Here is a 21,135-nt window from a genome sequence, read left to right as displayed (position 1 = left end):
TTTCCTGTTTATCTAAGAATATAGCTTCAATATTTTAATTCATAGTTTCAGCTATCCTCAACCATATCATGGTACAATAAGGAAAATAATATCTGTTTTCTGTTTCTTTCTCCTTTACATACATATTAGTTGTAACCTAACAGTTATAATAACAAGAGGAAGATTGAAGACTTCAATTCACCTGAAGAAATATTAATGTATTTTATGCATTAGGAACATTTTCTTAAAATTAGGATAACTTTCTGAGTAGTCAGTAGAGTAGATTTGCCGACACAACTGTAAATTCAATTTAAATCATATAATGACTGCTAAATTTCTAAGCACCATGGCCTATTAACATTAAAATTAGAACCTATTTTTCATTAACAAAGCCAACTGAATAGATAATTGAAATTGAATAGAGACTCTTTTTACTGTCTAGTACTTTCTGCACTGGTTTTCTATAATATCATTTTCTTGCTTATACAATTAGTATACAGTCAGAGTATTAGTAAAGTCTTTGTTTGTAAATAGTTTTCTTTCATTGTCTCCATTATTAGATTGTACATTTTTACCCTATTTATATTTGTAAAAAAGCAAAAATTATTTCTTACAAGATCTAATGTCATTGATTAGTATGGGATAAAGGTTCCTGTTGATTTGCTCAATGAAAGCACCCCTTGCTATACCAACATTTGTAAATCAATCATGTTTGCAACTGTTTTGTGATTAACATTAGTCTATGGTTATTCATAGCCCCCAGAATCAAACCTCCATTCAGCACTATTGGTACAGACCCTTCTAGTACCCATGGGAAAATTTGGGAGGGGCAGGTTATCTTGCATTTGAATTCATTTCAAAAAGAAAATTGTTTAGATCTATTTTTATCCACATTGGAATTTTGACAAAATGTAAACATTACACTATAGAATCTAAACAAATAAATAACTGTTAGATACATGCCAATACATTTTTATCTCCATCCTATTATTTATTATTGTATTCATGTCAAAGATCAAAGAAAAGCACATACACAAAATAAATATACGGTGTGTGGGGGCAATGCTGAGGGGGAGGCTATTTCCATGCCAGAAGACTGTGCCTGCAATTGTTTGAGCCAGTTTTTTCCAGAATTGTACCTTTTCATCTCTCTCTGATTTGTTCTACTCCCCACATCTTCTTTTAATTTAAACCCATCTTTAGCACACTTATTTTCTTTTTCAAATGAGTTGATATATTGGTCAACTGGTCAACTTAGAGAGTGTCAAGTCCTAACATGGGCTAGCTTTTCCAGCTTAAAATATCAACTATCAAGTAGGTTAAGTCAGGAAGTTGACAGTGCAGGGACCACTGAAACGCTACTGCTATAGGGTGTCATACCAGAGCCTTGGAAGCCTGGCAACGTATTCCTCTACCCTGCCCATACCAAGCAGAATTAAGCGGAGGTTACCTTGAGTTTGTTTCACACTCCATCTGAGTTGTTTAATTACAGTTCTTGTATTCCATCTTCCAGATTATTTTTGTACTCTTCTATCTAAGCAAAATAATTGGAAGTATCCCTGAAAAAATTAATCTCTTACATATCTGTAGTCCGTGGGGTAGGAAATTTCCTTCCCTGTGGCCACTGCCCCCAGGTGTCTTGGCTCCTCACTTTCTTACTTCACATGTTTTTAAAGTAGTTTAGAGTTCCCACTTCCATCCTCTCAGCTAAAATTCTTTCTCAGACTCAATCTTTTGAACAAATTGGACAATCATTAAATGGCAATCAAGAGATAAAAAAACCTCTCTTTGCTGCCAGTGCCTGATAGATTGAATAGTTGACTCATAGATTCCCTTCAGGTCTCAGAAATATATGCATATTTTATATTATTTCTTCCTCTGTGTATGAGGTGTTGCATGATTGCATGTAATGTGACATCTGTGTATCTCTCTGAGAGATTAAGGAAAAGTGGACTGCAGACACTATTCTGAGAAGTCTTATAATAACTTCCTGCAACCCCACTCAGCATTCGGATAGTTCCAAAACAAAGGCACTGTGTATGGTCTCTTAAGTGTGGCATGTATTATAGCAAACATGGACAAATTATTTAACTAATCATTGTGAGTGATTAGACTCAAAAGAAGATTAAATGACAAATAATATGATGGCTTCTTTTCCTCAAACTCCAGCATCTTGGCCTCTCCAAGAAGGAGTTCCTAATGATGGGCTATAAGTATGCACTTAGTGCATTTAAACAAAGTATTAAAGATCAGGAAGTTCAATAAGACAGGAAGAATGTTTACTCAATAATGTTTTCTTGAACAGACAGGGCCCACTTCACAAACCAGCTAAATATTTATATTATATAGCTGTCTCTAAATTTTGGAGGGCATTAACTATAGCATGCTGTAAATACTCTGTTCAGAGCAATTCTGGAGAGCTGATAGAAAAAAGTTCCATATGAGTGGTGTCCCTGTGGAAAAGGGGCCATTGAAAGTACAGCCAATATCCTTGTTGAGGTGGCCTTCCGGGTCTTCCAATTGATGAATTATGCCTTTCTCTTTTTCTTTTTTTAACCTATAGGACAGCCACCTGCCCGGTTTGTTTGCATTTTCAAAATAATATTGTTTGGTTCGTTTCATTTTGTACGCCAATTCCTCTTGATCTATTACGTTTAATTTGTGCCGTATAACCATCCAATTTTCTTTAACATCCTTATTATCTGGTTTATGTTGTAGTTCCCTCTCGGCTTTCCCTAATTCTTCTATCAGTGCCTTCTGCCTCTCTCTTCTTTCCTTATTCCTGTGTGCACTATACGATATTGCTAGTCCTCTTACGTACGCTTTCATTGTATCCCATATGATACCTCGAGATGTTGCCTCCTTTTCATTTACTTCAAAAAATAAATTTAATTCTTTTTTTACTTTCTCAACATTTTGCTTGTCCTTTAGAAATTGATTATTTAATCTCCATCTTGTATTTCTTCTCTTGTGCGTACATTCCCATTTAACCTCTAATGGATTATGGTCTGCCCAAATGTTGGGCATGATTTCTGTTGACTTAATATCTAACCCTATATCTCTGCTTATCCACATCATATCAATCCTAGACCAAGATTTCTTAGGATTAGAATAATATGTATACTGCCTCTGATATGGGTGCAGAACCCGCCAAATATCCACTAGATTGAATTCTTCTACCATATCAAAGAATGGTTTTGGTAAATTTTTCCTCTTTTTCTTTTTACCTTTGGTCCCCTTATAATCTCTATTTGAATCTATTACCCCATTAAAATCGCCAATTATGCAAATCTTGCTCTTATCCATCATGCTTAATCTCTCTCCTAATTTTTTATAAAAGTCTCCTAGGTTTTCATTCGGGGCATAAATTGCTGTTAATAAGATTGGACAGTTGCCTCTTTTAACTTCCACCATTAATACCCTTCCCTTCGGGTCTGCATATTTTAGTTCGGCTTTTATTTCCTTCTTGATGTACAATGCTACTCCCCTTTTCTTTTTATCAGCTAGGGATGCATAAAGATTCCCCAATTTCTTATATTCCAAATATTTTTGATTTTCCTTTTTAATATGGACCTCTTGAAGGCACACTATATCCATATTTTGTTTAGCTAATTTTGTAAAAAAAATTTTCCTCTTTTTGTTATCGTTTAGGCCATTTACGTTAACCGATATCAATTTCCAATCATCCATCTCTTAATTTTTGTATACTATCCTAATACTTCTTGGCACGTGTGACTCTTTGTGGACTTTGGTCTTTCTTTGTCTCCTTACTATCCTTATCTTCCTCCTCCTTTTCCTTCGATATCCCTTCTTTCTCTCTTATCTGCTGGGTTACTTCTTCTTTCGATGTTTCTGCCTCTAACTCCTCCTTACTACTTTGATCCTCTTCAGACGCTCGTAATTGATCCAGGAACTCTTGAGCTGCTACTAAGCTATCTATCTTAACTTTATTCCCTTGCCATGTGATCCACATGCCTTCTGGTAAAATCCACCTGAAGAGAATATTCCTTTTGTTTAATTGAGTAGCCAAAAACCTATAATCTCTCCTTAAGTTTTGTTACACTGTCTATAAAATTAGGCAGACTGGTCAGCCGCTGATTTCTCCATCAATTGTAATATATTATTTACTATGCCCCGTTCTATTCTGTTCAGTTTTGTTTTATTTTATTTTAATGTTTAATTTTTTTGTGTTGGTCCATAACTGTAATAAAGATTGAATTGAATTGAATAATGCTAAGGTGACCAATCGTCCTCCTTTAGGGAGGACAGTTCTTCTTTTGTAAATTCTGACATCTCTTGAAAAGTGTCCTCCTACATGTCCTCCTTTTCAATATTTGAAGACTAATCTGTATATCTCCGTATTCGATCAATGCCGATCCGATCCGTTGCGTATGATGTGACATATTTATATTTGACATGACGATTCGTCAAAGCTCGGTACAGTGCGGCTAGACACGATTATAAGACGCATGTGCTTCGCACAGGAGAATTGTTTTGAGAGTGCACGCCGTGCGCAAGTGGCTTTGTTTACTTCTTACCGAAACACGACACGGCACACATGCATGCATTAGACTAACTTTTTCTCAGTAAATAGTCAATCATACACAGGTGAGCACAATAATTCACGTTTTATTAATTCATTATCTATTTAATAATTTCCAAATATGTATAATTTTATTTACAAGTTTATTTGCTTATGTTATTGTTTCAGTTTTAATAATTAATTTTATTTATTCATAATGAATGTGCTTGCATTGTTCGTGTAGCTCTATATTTTATTTTAAATTTTAAATTTCATTTAGAGATGGAAAAATAAAAAAAGAGGAAACGCCATTTCAATGATAAATTGAATAAGGAATTTCCATTCCTCATATCAAAGAAGGATAACATTGTTTTCTGCAATATTTGCAGCGGAGAATTTTGTATTGCAGTTGGGGGCAGAGCAGCTATTAAGAAACACTTGACCACCAAGAAACATAAGCAATCATCAGATGCATCTACTTCCAGTTGTAAAGTAACAAGTTTTTTTAAATTTCAAATTATTCTGAAGATGCCACAGAGATGCTGGCTGAAGCTGTGGGAAAGGAAGTGGGAAGTAGAGATAGCTGAGGGGGATATGTAGCCAAAATAACATTCTTTCTTCTGGGAACCAACGACACTTTCACCAGCATTTGAAGAGGCATGGTAGGGAGGCATCTGGGGTGGGAAGAGAGACTTGATTGGGGCATGTGATGGATGTGTGTAATGTGGGGGAGAACTTTGGACTCTGAACTGGGTAGGGAAAACCCGGGGGACTTCAGTTCATATTTTCACCAGCTGTGCCAATATGACATGCTGAATACATCTATACTTTGAGGAACTCTGCCTTGGAGTTTTGATTACCTATGGGCTGTTAATTGGAACCCTGAAAGCATGTACACCTTGATTTGTTTTTATGCCTCCTAATTTGTAACAAAATTTCTTCTGTGTTTGGTTGATTAGATTACTCTGTAACTCAAATATAATTAATCTGTTAACATAAATATATAGAGAGCAGAAGTGATTTTAGACAAATTCTAGTCATAATGGAAAACACAATGTGTTTTCATACTATTATGTTTATAAAAATACTCAACATTCAATATTGGTATTCATTACTGAGATATTTCATATGTACTAAATAAAGTGAATCATTCTGAATGCTTCAGATGCTCTCTATATTATCAGAGGATTTGCTATAGTAGAAGCATTAAAAAGTTATCCCTCAATGGGGTATGTTTTTTAATTTTGGCTGTTCACCGCCCTGAGTCCCTTCTGGGAGAAGGGCGGTATACAAATTAAATTAATAAAATAAAAAATAATATTACTTATTGTTGATATTTCATTCAAAAGTTACATATGATCAAATGCACTTGTTTACTTTCAATAGAAAAAAACTACAAAAACCCCATCAATTCTAAGGTTTTTCTATCACTATTTATGAAATGCCTATCTTTCTTTAAAAAATGAATTAATAATAAAGTGACAGCTGCATGAACAATACAGAAAATAATTTCCTTTCTATACAGAACTTAAAGGATTTGGTAATTGTTAGACTCTTGGCAACTGACTCATAAGACAACTGTAATCCCCCAGGGTCATGTGATCACCTTTTGCAACCTTCTGATGAGTAAAGTCAATGGGGAAGCCAGATTCATTTAATAACGTTAATAAGGTGACAACTGCAGTGATTCACTTACCAACTAAGAGGCAAGAAAGATGGAAAAATGCACACAAAAAAATCTCACTTAGCAAAAGAAATTTCTGGGCTTGTGAAGGACTACCTTCACAACTGATGTGATAACCTTATTTTTACACAGAAATCAAAGGACCTGGTAGCTTTTATAGAATCTTTTAACATTTTCAATTTCATTAACAAGATACGTAAAGTTGTTACTCTTCAAAAGAAAACTCACCAAATTAATTTTCTCCATCTCAGAATTTAGGACATTGGCTCCATTAGTAGGCAGAAGAACATCAGAATTTTGGTTGCATGAAATACATTCTGCAGGTTGAACTTTGGGTGCTGGAAAAGTAATTTCATGTATCTTGGACTCGGATGATAAGCAGAGCTGATAGGAATAAGGAATAGTCCCTTCCTCATAATTTGGTGGGAATATAATAGCATTGCTTGAATGGGGAATGGGAGCAAAGCATGGAAGAAATTTCAGATTCCCTGACTGTCGGAGTTTCATCATAATGACTAGAGTTACAGTCAAGAGGAACAGAAAGGAGATCAAAGTTAAGGCCAGCACTAGATAGAACTGGAGCTCAGACTGTTGCTCTGAATCCATGGTTTGGTTATTTATTTCTGGCAGTGCCTCTTGGAAGTTTTCAGCAAAAATCAGATTGAGACTGACTGTAGCAGAGAGCGGGGGCTGCCCATTATCCTTCACTAAAACCACTAGCTTCTGCTTCAGAGCATCCCTGTCCAGAAACGTCCGCAGTGTCCTGATTTCACCCGTGTGGGCACCAATTGTGAAGAGTCCTGGCTCAGTGGCTTGCAGTAGATGATAAGAGAGCCAGGCATTGTGCCCAGAGTCGGCATCCACAGCCACCACCTTTGTAACCAGGTACCCCATCTCTGCCGAGCGAGGCACCATCTCGAAGGAGGCTGAGCCCTCTGCTCCTGGGGAAGGATACAGAATTTGAGGGCTTTGGTCATTTTGGTCCTGGATTAACAACTTCAATGTGACATTGCTGCTGAGAGGGGGGGAGCCTCCATCTTCAGCCTTCACCTGTACCTCAAACTCCCTGAGTTGCTCATAGTCAAAAGACCTTTGAGAATAGAGGGTGCCACTTTCTGAGTTAATGGAGAGGTAAGATGGGAGAGGTAATGCCTCTATTTTGCTAGTGAGGATGGAGTAGGTGATCCTAGCATTGCGACCAAGATCAGGGTCTACAGCTTTGATGCTGAAGATGGAGGAGCTAGCAGGATTGTTCTCTGCCACATAAACAGTGTATGAAGATTTCTCAAAGGTAGGGGCATTATCATTGATATCTGAAATTTCCAGTGAGATGGTTTTCTGTGTAGAAAGAGGGGGCGTACCTTTGTCTGTGGCTGTGATTGTAAGATTGTACGCTGGAGTTCTTTCTCTATCTAGGGGACCATCTGTTAGCAGCTTATAGTAGCTATTAGCTGCTGATGCTATTTTGAATGGGGAAGCATTCTGTAAATGGCAACTGACCTCCCCATTATCCCCCGAATCTTTATCCTTTATATTGATGAGGGCTATCAATGTTCCTAATGGAGAGTTTTCAGGAATTTCTCTGGATGAGGAAGCAAAAATCACTTCTGGGACATTGTCATTCACATCTAGTAGCTTTAATTCAACATTACAGTGTGCTACTAAGCCACCTCCATCTCTTGCTTTTATCCCTATGATATATTTCTCTGTTTCCTCAAAGTCTAGCTCTTCTTGAATTGTTATAAGTCCATTTTCTGGATGTAAATCAAATTTTTGATTCGCATTTTCAGCAATATTGCTAAAGCAGTAGTTGATCTGGCCATTGGAACCATCGTCTTTGTCTGTAGCTTTGACTTGTATTACAGTAGATCCCTTTGACACATTCTCTTTGAGGCTGATTTTGTATACTTTTTGACTGAAGACAGGTGGGTTGTCATTAGCATCTATGACTGTAATCTGTATTTTGGCTGTTCCAGTTTTTGTAGGGTTTCCTCCATCAAGAGCAGTAAAGGTTAAACTAACAGTACTTTCACTTTCACGATCCAACTGTTTTTCCAGTATTAATTCTGCATACTTGTTTAAAGAGTCTTGCTCACTAATTACTAAAATAAAATACTTATTAATGCTTAGATGATATTCCTGGACAGAATATATCCCAATATCAGGATCTTTTGCTTGTTTGAGTGGAAATGTGGCTCCTGGTACAGAAGATTCACTTATCTCTAGCTTGATATCACCATTTAAGAAATATGGTGCATTGTCATTAATATCCTGGATCTCTACTGTTATGTAAAATATGTCCATGGGGTTTGCACTCACCACTTCAAAACTAATGGGGCAGAGTGCAGTTTCCCCACAGATTTCCTCTCTGTCAATCCTATCTTTTACATACAGATTCCCATTTTCAGCATTAACGGAGAAGTATTGCTTTTTGCCTAAAGAAAGGATATGCAGGTTGCGATTTCCCACTTCTGCAATACTCAGTTTCAGATCCTTGGCAAGATTTCCCACAATGGAACCCTTTCCCATTTCCTCTGGAATTGAATAGCGAAGGTGGTCCGAGACAGTCTGGCAGATGAAAGACAATAAGAAGAGGAGATGTACTTGCCTTTTTCCAGATCTGCTCTTAGCTTTGCTCCTGCCGTCCATCCCACCTGCGGTGAAAAGTGCTTTGTGCAATCCAGTAAGCTGAGGAGTTTAAATTCCCATTAGAAAGAAAGCATCAAGAGGTTCCTGGGATTCTCCTGAGTTTTATCTATACTGCAGTGGTTTTCTTTTCTCTGCCATGGTCGGTGAGTGTCCCTCAATTCTGCTCTTTGACTGCTCTGCATTCGGTGACTGGATAGTTAGAAGGCAGGAAGCCCCATTAGATTTCCAGCTCCTTTCTGGGAACTATGTTGGCCAACAGCGGCACTCTGAGTCTCAGATGCAGAACTGCAAGAAGCATCTTAAATACATTCAGATTTTTTCCCCCATTTTGATTATTTTGATTGTGATGGAGAGCTGAATCTGTAGTGCTTATGGTAAATAATGTGTGTTTACAGGGGTTTTTGTGTACTTTTATCAATAGAACAAGCAATATTTCTCTTTAGTATTATATTGCTTAACGCATTGTAAGCCGCCCTGAGTCTCCGGAGTAGGGCAGCATATAAATCAAATTAAAAAAAAAAAATTCATCTCTATACCAAGATAGCCACACTTCCTTTCTACAGCACTCCTATCTTTTTTGAAATCCATAATACAGTGACCCTTCCTTTATGATAATCAACATGCCATAAAAGCAAAATGTATGCAGGTTTCTGAGTGTTGCAGGGCATTTCATTGGGTTAAAAAAGTAGAGAGTGATTTTTTGGAAGAAGGAAAAGTATCCAAAAGCAAATGTTTAAGCCATGAATTATGTAGTTTAGTCACTAAAAGGTTGTTATTGATTAAATACATATAACTGAATCACTATATTGGTAGTGCCAGATTATACTGACTTTTCATGAAGAAAAGAAAGATTGTTGTGAAATTACAATGTAATATATTGAATGGCATTTTGCATCTAAAGTAAACTGAGAAAGAACACCAATGCCAGTGTCTAGAAGTGATGTCCCTGTTATATGGCCTGTGGTGATTTCACACATTGTATGTTAGGGCATTTGGCTCAATTAGTAATTGTAGAGTACACAGAAATTTGCAGCTGAAAGTGATAGTATTATAATATATTTCATGACTGATTCAGTGAAATTAAAACTTTAAATTTAGAAATGTATATGTATGACACTACAATTCTATTAATAAATATATATTTCCTGGTGAAGGATTTTTAATAAACTTTTTCAAAGTGTTCATTTGAACTCTCTAAAGGCTTGGCACTGTGATGTAGGACAGAATTCCTCCAAGCTGAAGTTGCTATGCACACATTCAATGGGGGAAAATGGAAATTATATCCCTTAAATATAGGATAATGAAATATAAAGATTTTCTTGAGCTTGGAGCCCTGTTTTCATCATTTGGCATTCTAGCATATTGAGGAGTGTTGCCAATGCTTTGAATGAGTCTTAGGAAAGTTGGTTAGGTCATTTTAAATTACTTTTTAAACTTAATCCTTAGATATTTTTTTTGTTCTCACTTTATAAAGATGTAGAAGAAATGAAGTCATATTCACTTCTTGTCATTAAATTAAACTTTATTTATTTAAAACTGAATATTATAAGGAACAGGAGTGATTTAGATCTTGCCAAAGGTTATTGTTGAGTGGTCATCTAAAGCAGTGTTTCTCCACAGCTTTAAGATGTGTGGATGTCATAATTCCCTGGTCAGCATGCTGGGAGTTGAAATCCATACAGCTAAAAGTTGCTGAGCTTGGGAAAACACTGCTTTAAAGTGATAGAGACTTTCTGGTGACTAATCATATTATTATTTGTGGCCCATCAACAATGTCTGGAAGGAAAGAATGGATGATTTTCTTACTCTCAATCCACTGCAGTGCAATCTCTGCCTGCTCCATGTTAAAAGTGGTGTTTTCTGGCTTTAGCAGCTGAAGTCCTGCAATCCAATTTGTCTATTGGAGTTTAGTTTTTGCTAGGAAGACCCCTTTATTTCAAATGGCTACTGCATGCAGTGACAGGAATATTTCGTCAACTGGGTTCCAACAGTGTGCTGCCAGTCCTAGGCTGCATCAAGGAAGGAATAGTATCAAGATCAAGTTAGTACCACTTTACACTGCAATGGTAAGACCATACTTGGAATACTGCATCCACTTCTGGTCATCACAATACAAATATATATATAATAAATGCTGATGCTCTAGAAAGTGTCCAGAGAAGGGGAACAAAGATGATCAGGATTCTAGAGATTAAACCATATGATGAACACTTGTGGGAACTAGGTATGTCTAGTCTAGCGAAGAGACAGACAAGAGGTGACATGATAGCAATCTTCCAATATTTAAGGGGCTGTCACAGAGAAGAGGGGATCAACTTATTCTCCAAAGCACCAGAGGGCAGGACAAGAAGTAATGGATGGAAGATTATTAAAGAGAGATCCAATTTAGCATTAAGGAGAAATTTTCTGTCAGTGAAAACAATTAATTAGTGGAACAGCTTGCCTCCAGAAGTTGTGGGTGCTCTATCATTGGAGATTTTCAAGAAGAGATTGGAGAACCATTTGTTGAGCAGAGAGTTGAACTAGAAGACCCACAAGGTCCTTTTTAATTCTGTTATTCTATGATTCTATTAAACAATGTTCCAATAGCATAGTGGTTCGAGCTCCTGCCTAACCTACAAAGGACGATTTGAAACTCAGCAGAAACATTTTTTAAAAAACTATTTTTCTTCTTCTGAGAAATCCAATTTTCCACTAGGCTTTTTAAAGCCACTTGTGCTATACAGAAATGCTGGAGCTGCTGCTGTGCTTTTCCCCAGCTCACAAATAATCCAAAGGAATAAGTATTGCAACTGGATACTTACCTAATTGGGCTATTTGGGAGCTAGGATGAAGTTGAAACCCTCCTACCTAAAGTGACAAGAACTATGAAATGGTACATTGGTATTTTTTTTCCCTAAAAGGTGTAGTAAGGAAAGAAAAAAATTATTTATTTATTTATTTATTGGTTCGATTTATATGCTACCCTTTTCCGGAGACTCAGGGCGGCTTACAATGCGTTAAGCAATAGCCTTCATACTTTTGTATATACCTGCTTAGTAGGGCTTTCACACCCCCCCCCCAAGTGGTGTTCTTTTTTATACAAAGTCAACTTATTGCCCCCACAAACCGGGTTCTCATTTTACCTACCTCAAAAGGATGGAAGGCTGAGTCAACCTTGAGCCTGGTGAGATTTGAACTTGCAGTAATTGCAGGCAGCTGGTGTTACTTAACAGTGCTTTAGTCTGCTACGCCACCAAGGCTCTTGTAATATGTAAAATGTAATACTAATCTTAATATTCTGTGAAGTTTCAAACAAGTGACATTCTCCATGTCAAGCAAATTTCATAACCACCACAATAGTGGAAAAAAAATCCTATAACAGAAGTTACACCAGACAATATTGAGCCAAATGAATTATAGGAAAAATGCAATAAAATAGTTGGTGTGTATATACTTTCTACAGTATATATACATTTAATACCTCTGATTCATACAATAACCATAGTAATAAAAAAGTGAATTAGGCAAATTCTTAAATTATTACCCTTTTAAAGTCATTTTGCCTTTTTATGATAAACAAACATAAGGTTTTTCTTATTTCTCAGCCCAGCATTATGTAAATACCTCTGTACAAGTGCTAGATAAAGATTTCTTCCAGCCAGCTTGACTCCTGGTGAAAAGCAGAGATGCTTCTTTATAGGCAGATATTTCCTGTCATTGTTGTCTTCTGGATGTATTTCAATTTCCATGTCTAGCCTATAACCCTATGATATCTTGGTAGTTTTCTATCCAATTATTAACTCAACCCTGCTTAGCTTTTGGTGCATCAGCCACTGAACCAAAATCAGCTGTATCTCGCACTACACTTTAGTGCAATGCTGAATATTTTTACTATTCATTTCTACTATTCTTATTTGAACTGATAGAAGACGATTTCTTTTGATGAGGAAGAACATATCAAAGAAATATTTATGAGTGAAGTATGATGTTCCTATGTTTATTTAGTTAAAAGTATTCAAGATGTTTGTGTATGAAAAACTGTTCATTATAAAATAATCTGTTGAGCAGTTGCAGCATTTGTGTTTTCTTGCACAGCAAAGAAGCATCAAGAGCAAACAGCAGTACTGGCTAATACCGTAATGAAAATAAACATAAGTAGCACCCAAATGAAAATAAAAGTTAAAAATTCTGAAGCATAATTTAAAGGAACAACCAAGCATTGCTATCAATAACCAATGGAACATATTACCAATTGGCCGTTCTTATGAAAAGGTTCCATTTCATATGCAATTTAAATGCATCCCCATTTGTTTTTGCAAATAGACTAAAGAAGCTCATTCTGTGCTAGCATAGTCCATGAGGAGTGTGGGACACTGATGAGAAACATTCTGATAAGAATTCGATAGAGACAAATGCAAAGTTCTTCACTTAGGAAACACAAAGCAAAGCAAAGCAAAGCACAGAATGGGTTGTGTGAAGATGATATTGTAATACTTGACTGCAAACCATATGAATTAGCACTGTAATATAATGACAAAAAAGACAAATGCAATGTTAGCTGCATAAATAGAAATAAAACTTTAAAATTTCAGGAACTAGATTTTAAACTTTATTTTACATTATACAGATCTGATCTGGATCTAATTATGACACAATATTGTAGGGATTCAAATAATGGTGGGATTCAAATAATTTAACAACTGGTTCGCCCAAGGTCAGGTTGGTGTGGCCCATCCCAGTCCTCCAGCTCTGCCACACATGCGGGACGAGCCTCCCACGATGGCCAACCTGACCCTGGGTGAAGCGGCTGTTAAATTTCCACCCTTTGCCAAAGGACTGTTTCTGAGGGTGCTTGTCTGCATGTTGGTCTTGCAGCTGTTTCAGCCTTTTGGACACGGCTCCTTTAAGAGGTGAAGTTTTTGAGGAACGAGGGGGGGGAGAATAGGAGGGAACTGGAGGGATTCCCCCCCCTCCATGTGGAGCTGAGTCAGAGGTGTTGGTTAGTCTGCAGGCAAAAATGAGAGGGGCAAGGAATTAAGTTGGCAGCATGGTAGAAGCTAGGCCCAATGTAGGGGAGACTGCGGGGTTAGTTTGGCCAAGCAAATTATTACCCCACCCATCCCCCCACTATCAAAGTGGATTCTGGATGATGCTGTGCTGCAATGGAGAAATGGGCAACGGAGCGGCTGGCATGAGGGAAGGAGAGGAAAAGCGGCCTTCTCCTTCCTTCATGCCGGCCGCTCCATTGCCCGTTTCCCTATTGCAGTGCAGCGCAGCATCCAGGATCCGCTTTGATAGTGGGGGGGTTGGTAATATAACAACTGATTCTCCCAAACTATTGTGAACCAGCTGAATCCCACCACTGGTTCAAGATGACTAAAAACAGGTTCTGAGAAGAGCTAAAAGAATGATCAGGAAATTTACAAGTTAACCAGTATGAAAAGAGATAATAGTTTAGGCTGAGAAAGAAATAAAATCCCTAATTATATATTTAGTGCCCTGTTTTTTTACTAAGACCAAGTATGAGTAATTAACAATTATAAGAAAGTAATATTGAGAGGAGAGGAGAGGAGAGGAGAGGACAAGTAATACTTTTCAAATCCATGATAGGATGTAATACAGAAAGAAGTCAGGACTTTTCCCCCTGTCATTTTGCATGTAGCACATGCAAAAACACAATTTTAACAAGGCCATTTGCAAATGGATTTTTTAGAAAGAGCTTTCCAACAGAATCAGTAGTTTGACAGTGACAATTATGCAGAGATGTTAAGGTTAGTGCCTTTCCCTTACTGTGTTCAAACAGAAACTATCTAGAGTGCCATCTATCTGTTTTGAACCCAGTGTTCTTATCATCTTCATAAATTTCCTAAATGAAGGAATAGATGGGGAGTTCATTAAATTTGCAGATGACATCAAGCTGGGGAGAATTCCTAACGCTGGAAGATAGACTCAAAATTCAGAAGGATCTTGACAGACTTGACCTCTGAGCCTTATCCAGTTCAGTGGTCAGAAAAGTAAAGGTCTTGCACGTAGGACCAAATGCATAGATATAGAATAGGTGGTACCTATTCTAGTAGTCATTGCCATGAGAGGAATCTAGGTGACCTAGTGGACATTGCTTAAGCATGAGCCAGCAATATGTTGCAGCTGCCAAAAAAGTTGTAGGCTGCATCAACAGAGAGGTAGAACAAGATTACAAGAAATGATAGTACTGTTCTATACTGCACTAGTGAAGCCACACTTGGAATACTGCATCCAGTTCTGGTTGTCATGATACAAAAAAGATGCTGAAAAAGAGATCAGAGAAGAGCAACAAAAATGATAAGAGGTCTGGAGACTAAACCAAATGATGAATGGTTAAGGGAACTAGGAATGTCTAGTCTAACAAAGAAAAGGATAACAAAGATCCAGATTAGGAGTGACCTGATAGTTGATTTCCAGTACTTGAATCACAGAAATGAGGGGCAGGAGAGGAAGTATTGGGTGGAAGCTCGTTAAAGAGCGATCCAACCTCAAATTAAGGAGAAATTTTTTGACAGTGAGAACAATTAAGCAATGGAACAGCTTGCCTCCTTGAGTCACAGGTATTCCACCACTGGAGGTTTTCAGGAAAAGATTGGAAATCCATTTGCCCAGGGTAGTATAAGGTCTCCTGTCTTGGGCAGGGCATTGGACTAGAAGACTTCAAAGGTCACTTCCAGCTCTATCATTCTATGATTCTATCCTGGATGCTTTAGTTTAGATGTCTACATTCAGTAGAAGACAAGATATGAAGGCAAAATTCTATGACTGTTGCCTTTGACCAGGAATTTAATTCTGTGTTAGTTTAATTACACATTTTATATTATAGTGCCTAGTTCCACGCTTATTAACTTTGCATGACTACAGCACTTTTGATGGGAGCATGAGCACTACATACCATTTAATTTTTTAAAAATTTTAACTATTACCTGGGGAAGCTCTGTGTTCTAGAAACATTTTGTTATAGTAAAATATAAGATATATTTACTTGTCTAAATTAAGTAACATATAGTGGCATTGTGACCTATAATATTAGAAAAGAGTGTAGGGGACTGAAGAATGAGTATTTTTAGACAGAGAATAAAAAATTGTCAAATGATTAATCTAAATGAAACAGATCGGCATATTCCTAAAATCATTATGACATAAGGGAATTCCCTTACCTGGTATATTTCCTTAATAGTTTTGAAATTAATCTATCCAATAATAAATCAAATAGTACCTCAGAAAAATGTTTTGATAAGTACTTAAATCCCCATTATAAAAGGTATCATTAATTTAAGTAGAAAAAATACTAGTCTAAAATTGTTTACTTCATAAGAACACTTACTATCTAGATCCAAGAAACTAAACTTAGTATGATAATTTCTCTTTTAAATATTATGGAAATCTTTAAAAAAGAAAACTTACCTTGCTATTGTATTCAGTTGGACAATTCAAATTAATTATTCCATTTTCTGTGAAGGGTAAGTTAAATGGCTCAGTGAAATATTGGAAAGAAATATAATTTTAGGTGTTGGAACAGTAAAATAGAATAGAATCAGCTTCTGAATAAACTAATATATGAGGATGCTGCTTCTTAGGGAATGGATTTATGGGGTTTGCAATTAATTGATATTTACCTTCCTGTTATTTTCCAACTCAGGATGCAAAATGCTTTCTCCATTGCTTGAAAGAGGCACCTCAGTTTTTTCACCACAAAGCACATTCTCTGCAATATGAACGTTTGGTGTCAGGAAGGTAAATTCATTCTTTCTAGATTCTGAGGACAGGCAAAGTTGGTAGGAATAAGGCAGGGTCCCATCTTGAAAATTGGGTGGAAATATGACTCCAGCTGTGGAATGGGAAACAGGAGCAAAACATGGTAAGAAACTGGAATTCCCTGACTGCCTGAGTTTGATGGCAACGGCCAGAATCACTGACAAGAGGAATAAAAATGACATCACAGCTAAGGCCACCACCAAATAGAACTGCAGGTCCGACTGATCCTCTGAACTCTTCATCTGGTTTTTCATCTCTGGAAGGGCCTCCTGAAAGTTCTCAGCAAATACTAGGTTCAAAGTGACAGAGGCCGAGAGAGTCGGTTGTCCATTATCCTTCACCAGAAGGACCAGTCTCTGTTTCACAGCATCTCTTTCCAAAAAGGTTCTAGCTGTCCTGATCTCACCCGTATGGGAGCCAACAGTGAAGAGTGCTGGTTCTGTGGCTTGAATCAGCTGGTAGGAGAGCCAGGCGTTGTGTCCAGAATCAGCATCCACAGCCACCACCTTTGTTACCAGATAATCTGCCTCATCTGAATGAGGGACCATCTCAAAGAGGGCAGAGTCCTTGGAGTCTGGTGAAGGGTACAGGATTTGGGGGCTGTTGTCATTCCGGTCCAGGATAAACACCCTGACTGTGACATTGCTGCTGAGAGGGGGACTCCCGCCATCTTGGGCCTTCACCTGCAGCTGGAATTCCCTGAACTGCTCATAGTCAAAGGATCGCTGGGCATAGATGATGCCAGTCTCAGAGTGAATGGAGATATAGGAGGAGATGGGAAATTCTTCAATGTTGCTGGTGAGGATTGAATATGTGATCTGTGAGTTTTGATCTACATCTGGATCAAAGGCTTGAATCTGGAAGATGGAGGCACCAGAAAGATTGTTCTCTGGCACATAGATGCTGTAGGAAGCTTTTTCAAAAGCAGGAGCATTGTCATTGATATCAGAGATCTCCAGTAAGATGGTTTTATTTGTGCTCAGTGGAGGAGTTCCCTTGTCAATGGCTGTGATTGTAATATTATACTGAGATGCTTTTTCTCTGTCCAGAGGTCTGTCTGTCATTAGCTTGTAGTAATTTTTAGATGATGGAAGAATCGTGAATGGCAAATTATTTTGCAAATAGCAAGTAACTTCTCCATTATCACCAGCATCTCTGTCATGTACATTGATGAGAGCAATAACTGTCCCAGACTGAGAATCTTCCAGAACGGGACTAAAAACAGATGCAGTTATAATTTCTGGCACATTATCATTCTCATCAAGGATTTTTACTTCTACTTTACAATGGGTCATTGATCCACCTCCATCTTTTGCTGCTACAGTCATCACATATTCTGAGTTTTCCTCAAAGTCCAATGGTTCCACAAGAGAAATCATTCCACTGGTTGAATCTAGGCTGAACTTCTTATTTGCATTCAGCGGTATATTGCTGAAATAATACCTAATTTGTGCATTTGAGCCTTCATCTTTATCTGAAGCTACAAGTTGCAGCACTAGGAACCCAACTGGTAGGTTTTCCCTCAGATTGACTGTGTAGACATCTTGAGTGAATATAGGTGGATTATCATTGGCATCGGTGACATTGATCCATATTTGGGCTGTTCCAGTTTTTCTGGGTTTCCCGCCATCTAGCGCAGTAAGTGTTATCTGAACCGTTGGTTCACTCTCGCGATCAAGTGGTTTCTGCAATACTAAATCTGCAAATTTATTTCCATCTTGACTCTCTTTCACATCCAAAGTAAAGTAAGGATTGGTGCTAAGATGATAATTCTGTAAAGCGTTTGTGCCAATGTCTGGATCTTTGGCATTCCCAAGAAGGAATCTGGTGCCTATTTGTGTTGTTTCAATTATCTCCAACTGGATTATGCTACTGAGAAACTGTGGAGAATTATCATTAATGTCTTGTATCTCTATTTTTAGATGGTAAATATTTAACGGATTTTCAATCACTAATTCAATATTAAGAACACACAGTGGGATATGGCCACATATTTCTTCCCTATCTATCCTGTCATTCACATAGAGGTTTCTATTTTCTGCACTAATTGTGAAATACTGCACCTTGCCCACAGAGATGGCATGCATTTTGCGAATTGCCAGTTCTCTGAGACTCAGTCCTAGATCCTTTGCAAGATTCCCCACTATAGAACCTTTTGACATCTCCTCGGGGATGGAATAATGAATCTGTTCGGAAACGGCTCGGTAGGAAACCAACAAGACTAAGAGCGATAGTACTTGCCTTCGGATTGCTCTGCCATTCCCTCCTTGCCCTCGCTCCATCTCCTCTGCGATAAAGTGACTGCCTCAAAATCTCATCGGAATGCAGAATAGTAAGAAACACTCTCGTTTCTTCTTAATGTCTGGGACCTTCCCGTTTCGCAAGACTGCTTTGCGTTTGTGATCTGCTGTTTCCCCTCTCTTTAACGAAATGCCAGAATCCTCCTTTGGGAAGCATCTGTATAACAAGCAACTCTTCTCCGTTCTCTTCGGTGTCCCAGTTGGTTAACAGCGACACCCTGAGGCCAAAGGCTACAAGGGATATATTCAAAAGTACTTGGATGTGACCCGTTTTTGGTATGTTCAAAATAAATGCTATGTTAAGCAACAGATTTTGGAAAAGTTGGTATTCTGGTGTTTCTTTTTTTCCCCCTGGTTGTTGTGGGGAAAATAGGAAGAATATGTGTTGGATATATTTTCAGCCTTGAGTTATTTGTAAAAATAATAAAACTGGGATACAAACAAACAAATAAATAGGAAGAAGCAGAGTAAATGGAAAAAGTCTTCCAATCACTATAAGAAATGTTCCAGGAGTCTGTGGAATTTTCTTCCTTGAAGGGGCATAAGAAATGTTTTTTATGAACTGGATTTTTTTCTAAAAATAATTAGAATTCCTGAATCATCAGAATTAATTTTGCTCCAGTTTGGTTTATTAAGGATACAAGATAATCTAAATCTGATATTCTTATCTTTTTTTGAGATCCTTAAATTTAATATAGTAACATTGTTCTTTTTAATACTGAAGACTTAAAATATGAGCCCTAGTTAGGAGTCTAATTCAGTAACTTAGATGTTGGCCTTTTGATTGTAATTTTAAACTGGTTGGTCTATTATCCAGTATTAGCATAAAAGCAGGTTGCCTCAATTTTGAAAATATATTCATTTGGTTCAAAGCATTTGGAGATAGGATATCCCATTGGAACAACAACTAGGCTCAGAAATGCATGGAATCCAAAGCAATAAAATAGAATGTGAAAAACATGAAATATGAAAGGTTTGCAGTTATGTTACACTTAAAAACCAAACTAAACCTGATGTCCAAACCAAAAATTCAGCCATATTGATATACAGAATGGTTTAAAATACAGTTGTTTGCCATGTTGCCTGAGTATTTCATAAACTGAAGTTCAGAATGTTTGGATTGAACAAGTTACTCTAGTGCAACAACCAAAAAGACAAATTCTACACCTGAGAAGTTTACATTCTAAAATTCAGTGCAGGATTGAAACAGCAGATTTATGAAGAATATTAAAGAAATAAAGTAAGAGCAGAACAGTTAGGCACAACTTAATCAGTAATGATGTTTTCAGAGAAGTAGCCCATTTCTTTTCAATTTCCGAGCTACACCTACACGGTTCCTGGTCGTACAAGTACAAAGGAATTGGTTGCAGGTCCTTCAATCAAAAGTTGTAAAAAGTTGCATTTCCTCAGTTATATTTCTTCCTTATCACATTTGTGTTTCTTTGATATGTTTGGAATGCATTTTAGATATTTTAACATATAGAAAAATGTGAGCAAATAGTAAAAATCTTGCAAAGAAACAACCAAGTTACTCTTATTCTATCCTAGGCCTTTTGTAGGCTTCTTTCATTCCATAATTGGAGACCCTATTTATATACTCCTGAAGTTTAAATTAGGATACACCACTAGAAGCTATAAATTAATAGTTAAGTTTAAAACCATATATATCTAAATACACCCAATATTTTTTGTGACTAGCATGATTAATTAGTATGGCATAAGCCCTCTGTTGGTCTGCTTATCAAGTGCCATAGCGAACAGTGTAAGCCCAAAAAAATTGTAATCCTTAGCCTGTACTTACTCATACTTTGCATACCCAACCTCCATTCAGTATTACTGGTATATAATGAAATGTGGTGAAGTGGGATTTGTTGTTTTGTTATTTAAATGAAATTAATATTTAGACTTTTAAATTGCAAGCTGCCTTGACAACTTTATATAAAAAAGTGACATCAGAAAGGAAAGAAAGAAATCTATTTAAAAATATTTAAAAAATTAATATTTAAATTCTAAGTTGTTTCGCATTATCATATCTTTCTTGGGAAAAAAGAGGTATCTGGCAAACTCTAATTTGCTTTTACAACTGTAACAATATTTGTAACAATATTTTTATGGATTAGTTCATAAATTAGGCTTATTCACATCACATTAATTCATATACCAAAGGTGGTTTTAGATATGCTGTTATATCTCAACCCAGGTTTCCAATAGAATAGAATTGGAAACTACTACTGAAG

The 21,135-nt window shown here is 37.1% G+C and overlaps 2 protein-coding genes and 1 pseudogene across 3 annotated transcripts in view; all 3 read right to left on the bottom strand.

Moving 5' to 3' along the window:
* Positions 1-21,135, bottom strand: part of LOC139314882 (protocadherin gamma-A4-like) — a 234,618-nt gene that overhangs the window by 184,512 nt on the left and 28,971 nt on the right. The window lies entirely within an intron of this gene.
* LOC139313848 (protocadherin gamma-B5-like) lies at positions 6,321-8,834 on the bottom strand. Its single transcript, XM_070939324.1, has one exon. It carries the CDS (start codon positions 8,832-8,834, stop codon positions 6,321-6,323), a length of 2,514 nt encoding a protein of 837 aa, XP_070795425.1.
* Positions 16,445-18,880, bottom strand: LOC139313845 (protocadherin gamma-B5 pseudogene; annotated as a pseudogene).

The sequence above is a fragment of the Pituophis catenifer genome, unplaced genomic scaffold (assembly GCF_029215685.1).
Source record: "Pituophis catenifer annectens isolate HBS135680 unplaced genomic scaffold, rPitCat1.0.hap2 SCAF_3, whole genome shotgun sequence".
NCBI classification, from domain to species: domain Eukaryota; kingdom Metazoa; phylum Chordata; class Lepidosauria; order Squamata; family Colubridae; genus Pituophis; species Pituophis catenifer.
This window is presented reverse-complemented; position numbering and strand designations above follow the sequence as displayed.

Excerpts from the sequence above, each read along its gene's own strand:
- LOC139313848 (XM_070939324.1), bottom strand. The coding sequence starts at position 8,834 with ATGGACGGCAGGAGCAAAGCTAAGAGCAGATCTGGAAAAAGGCAAGTA.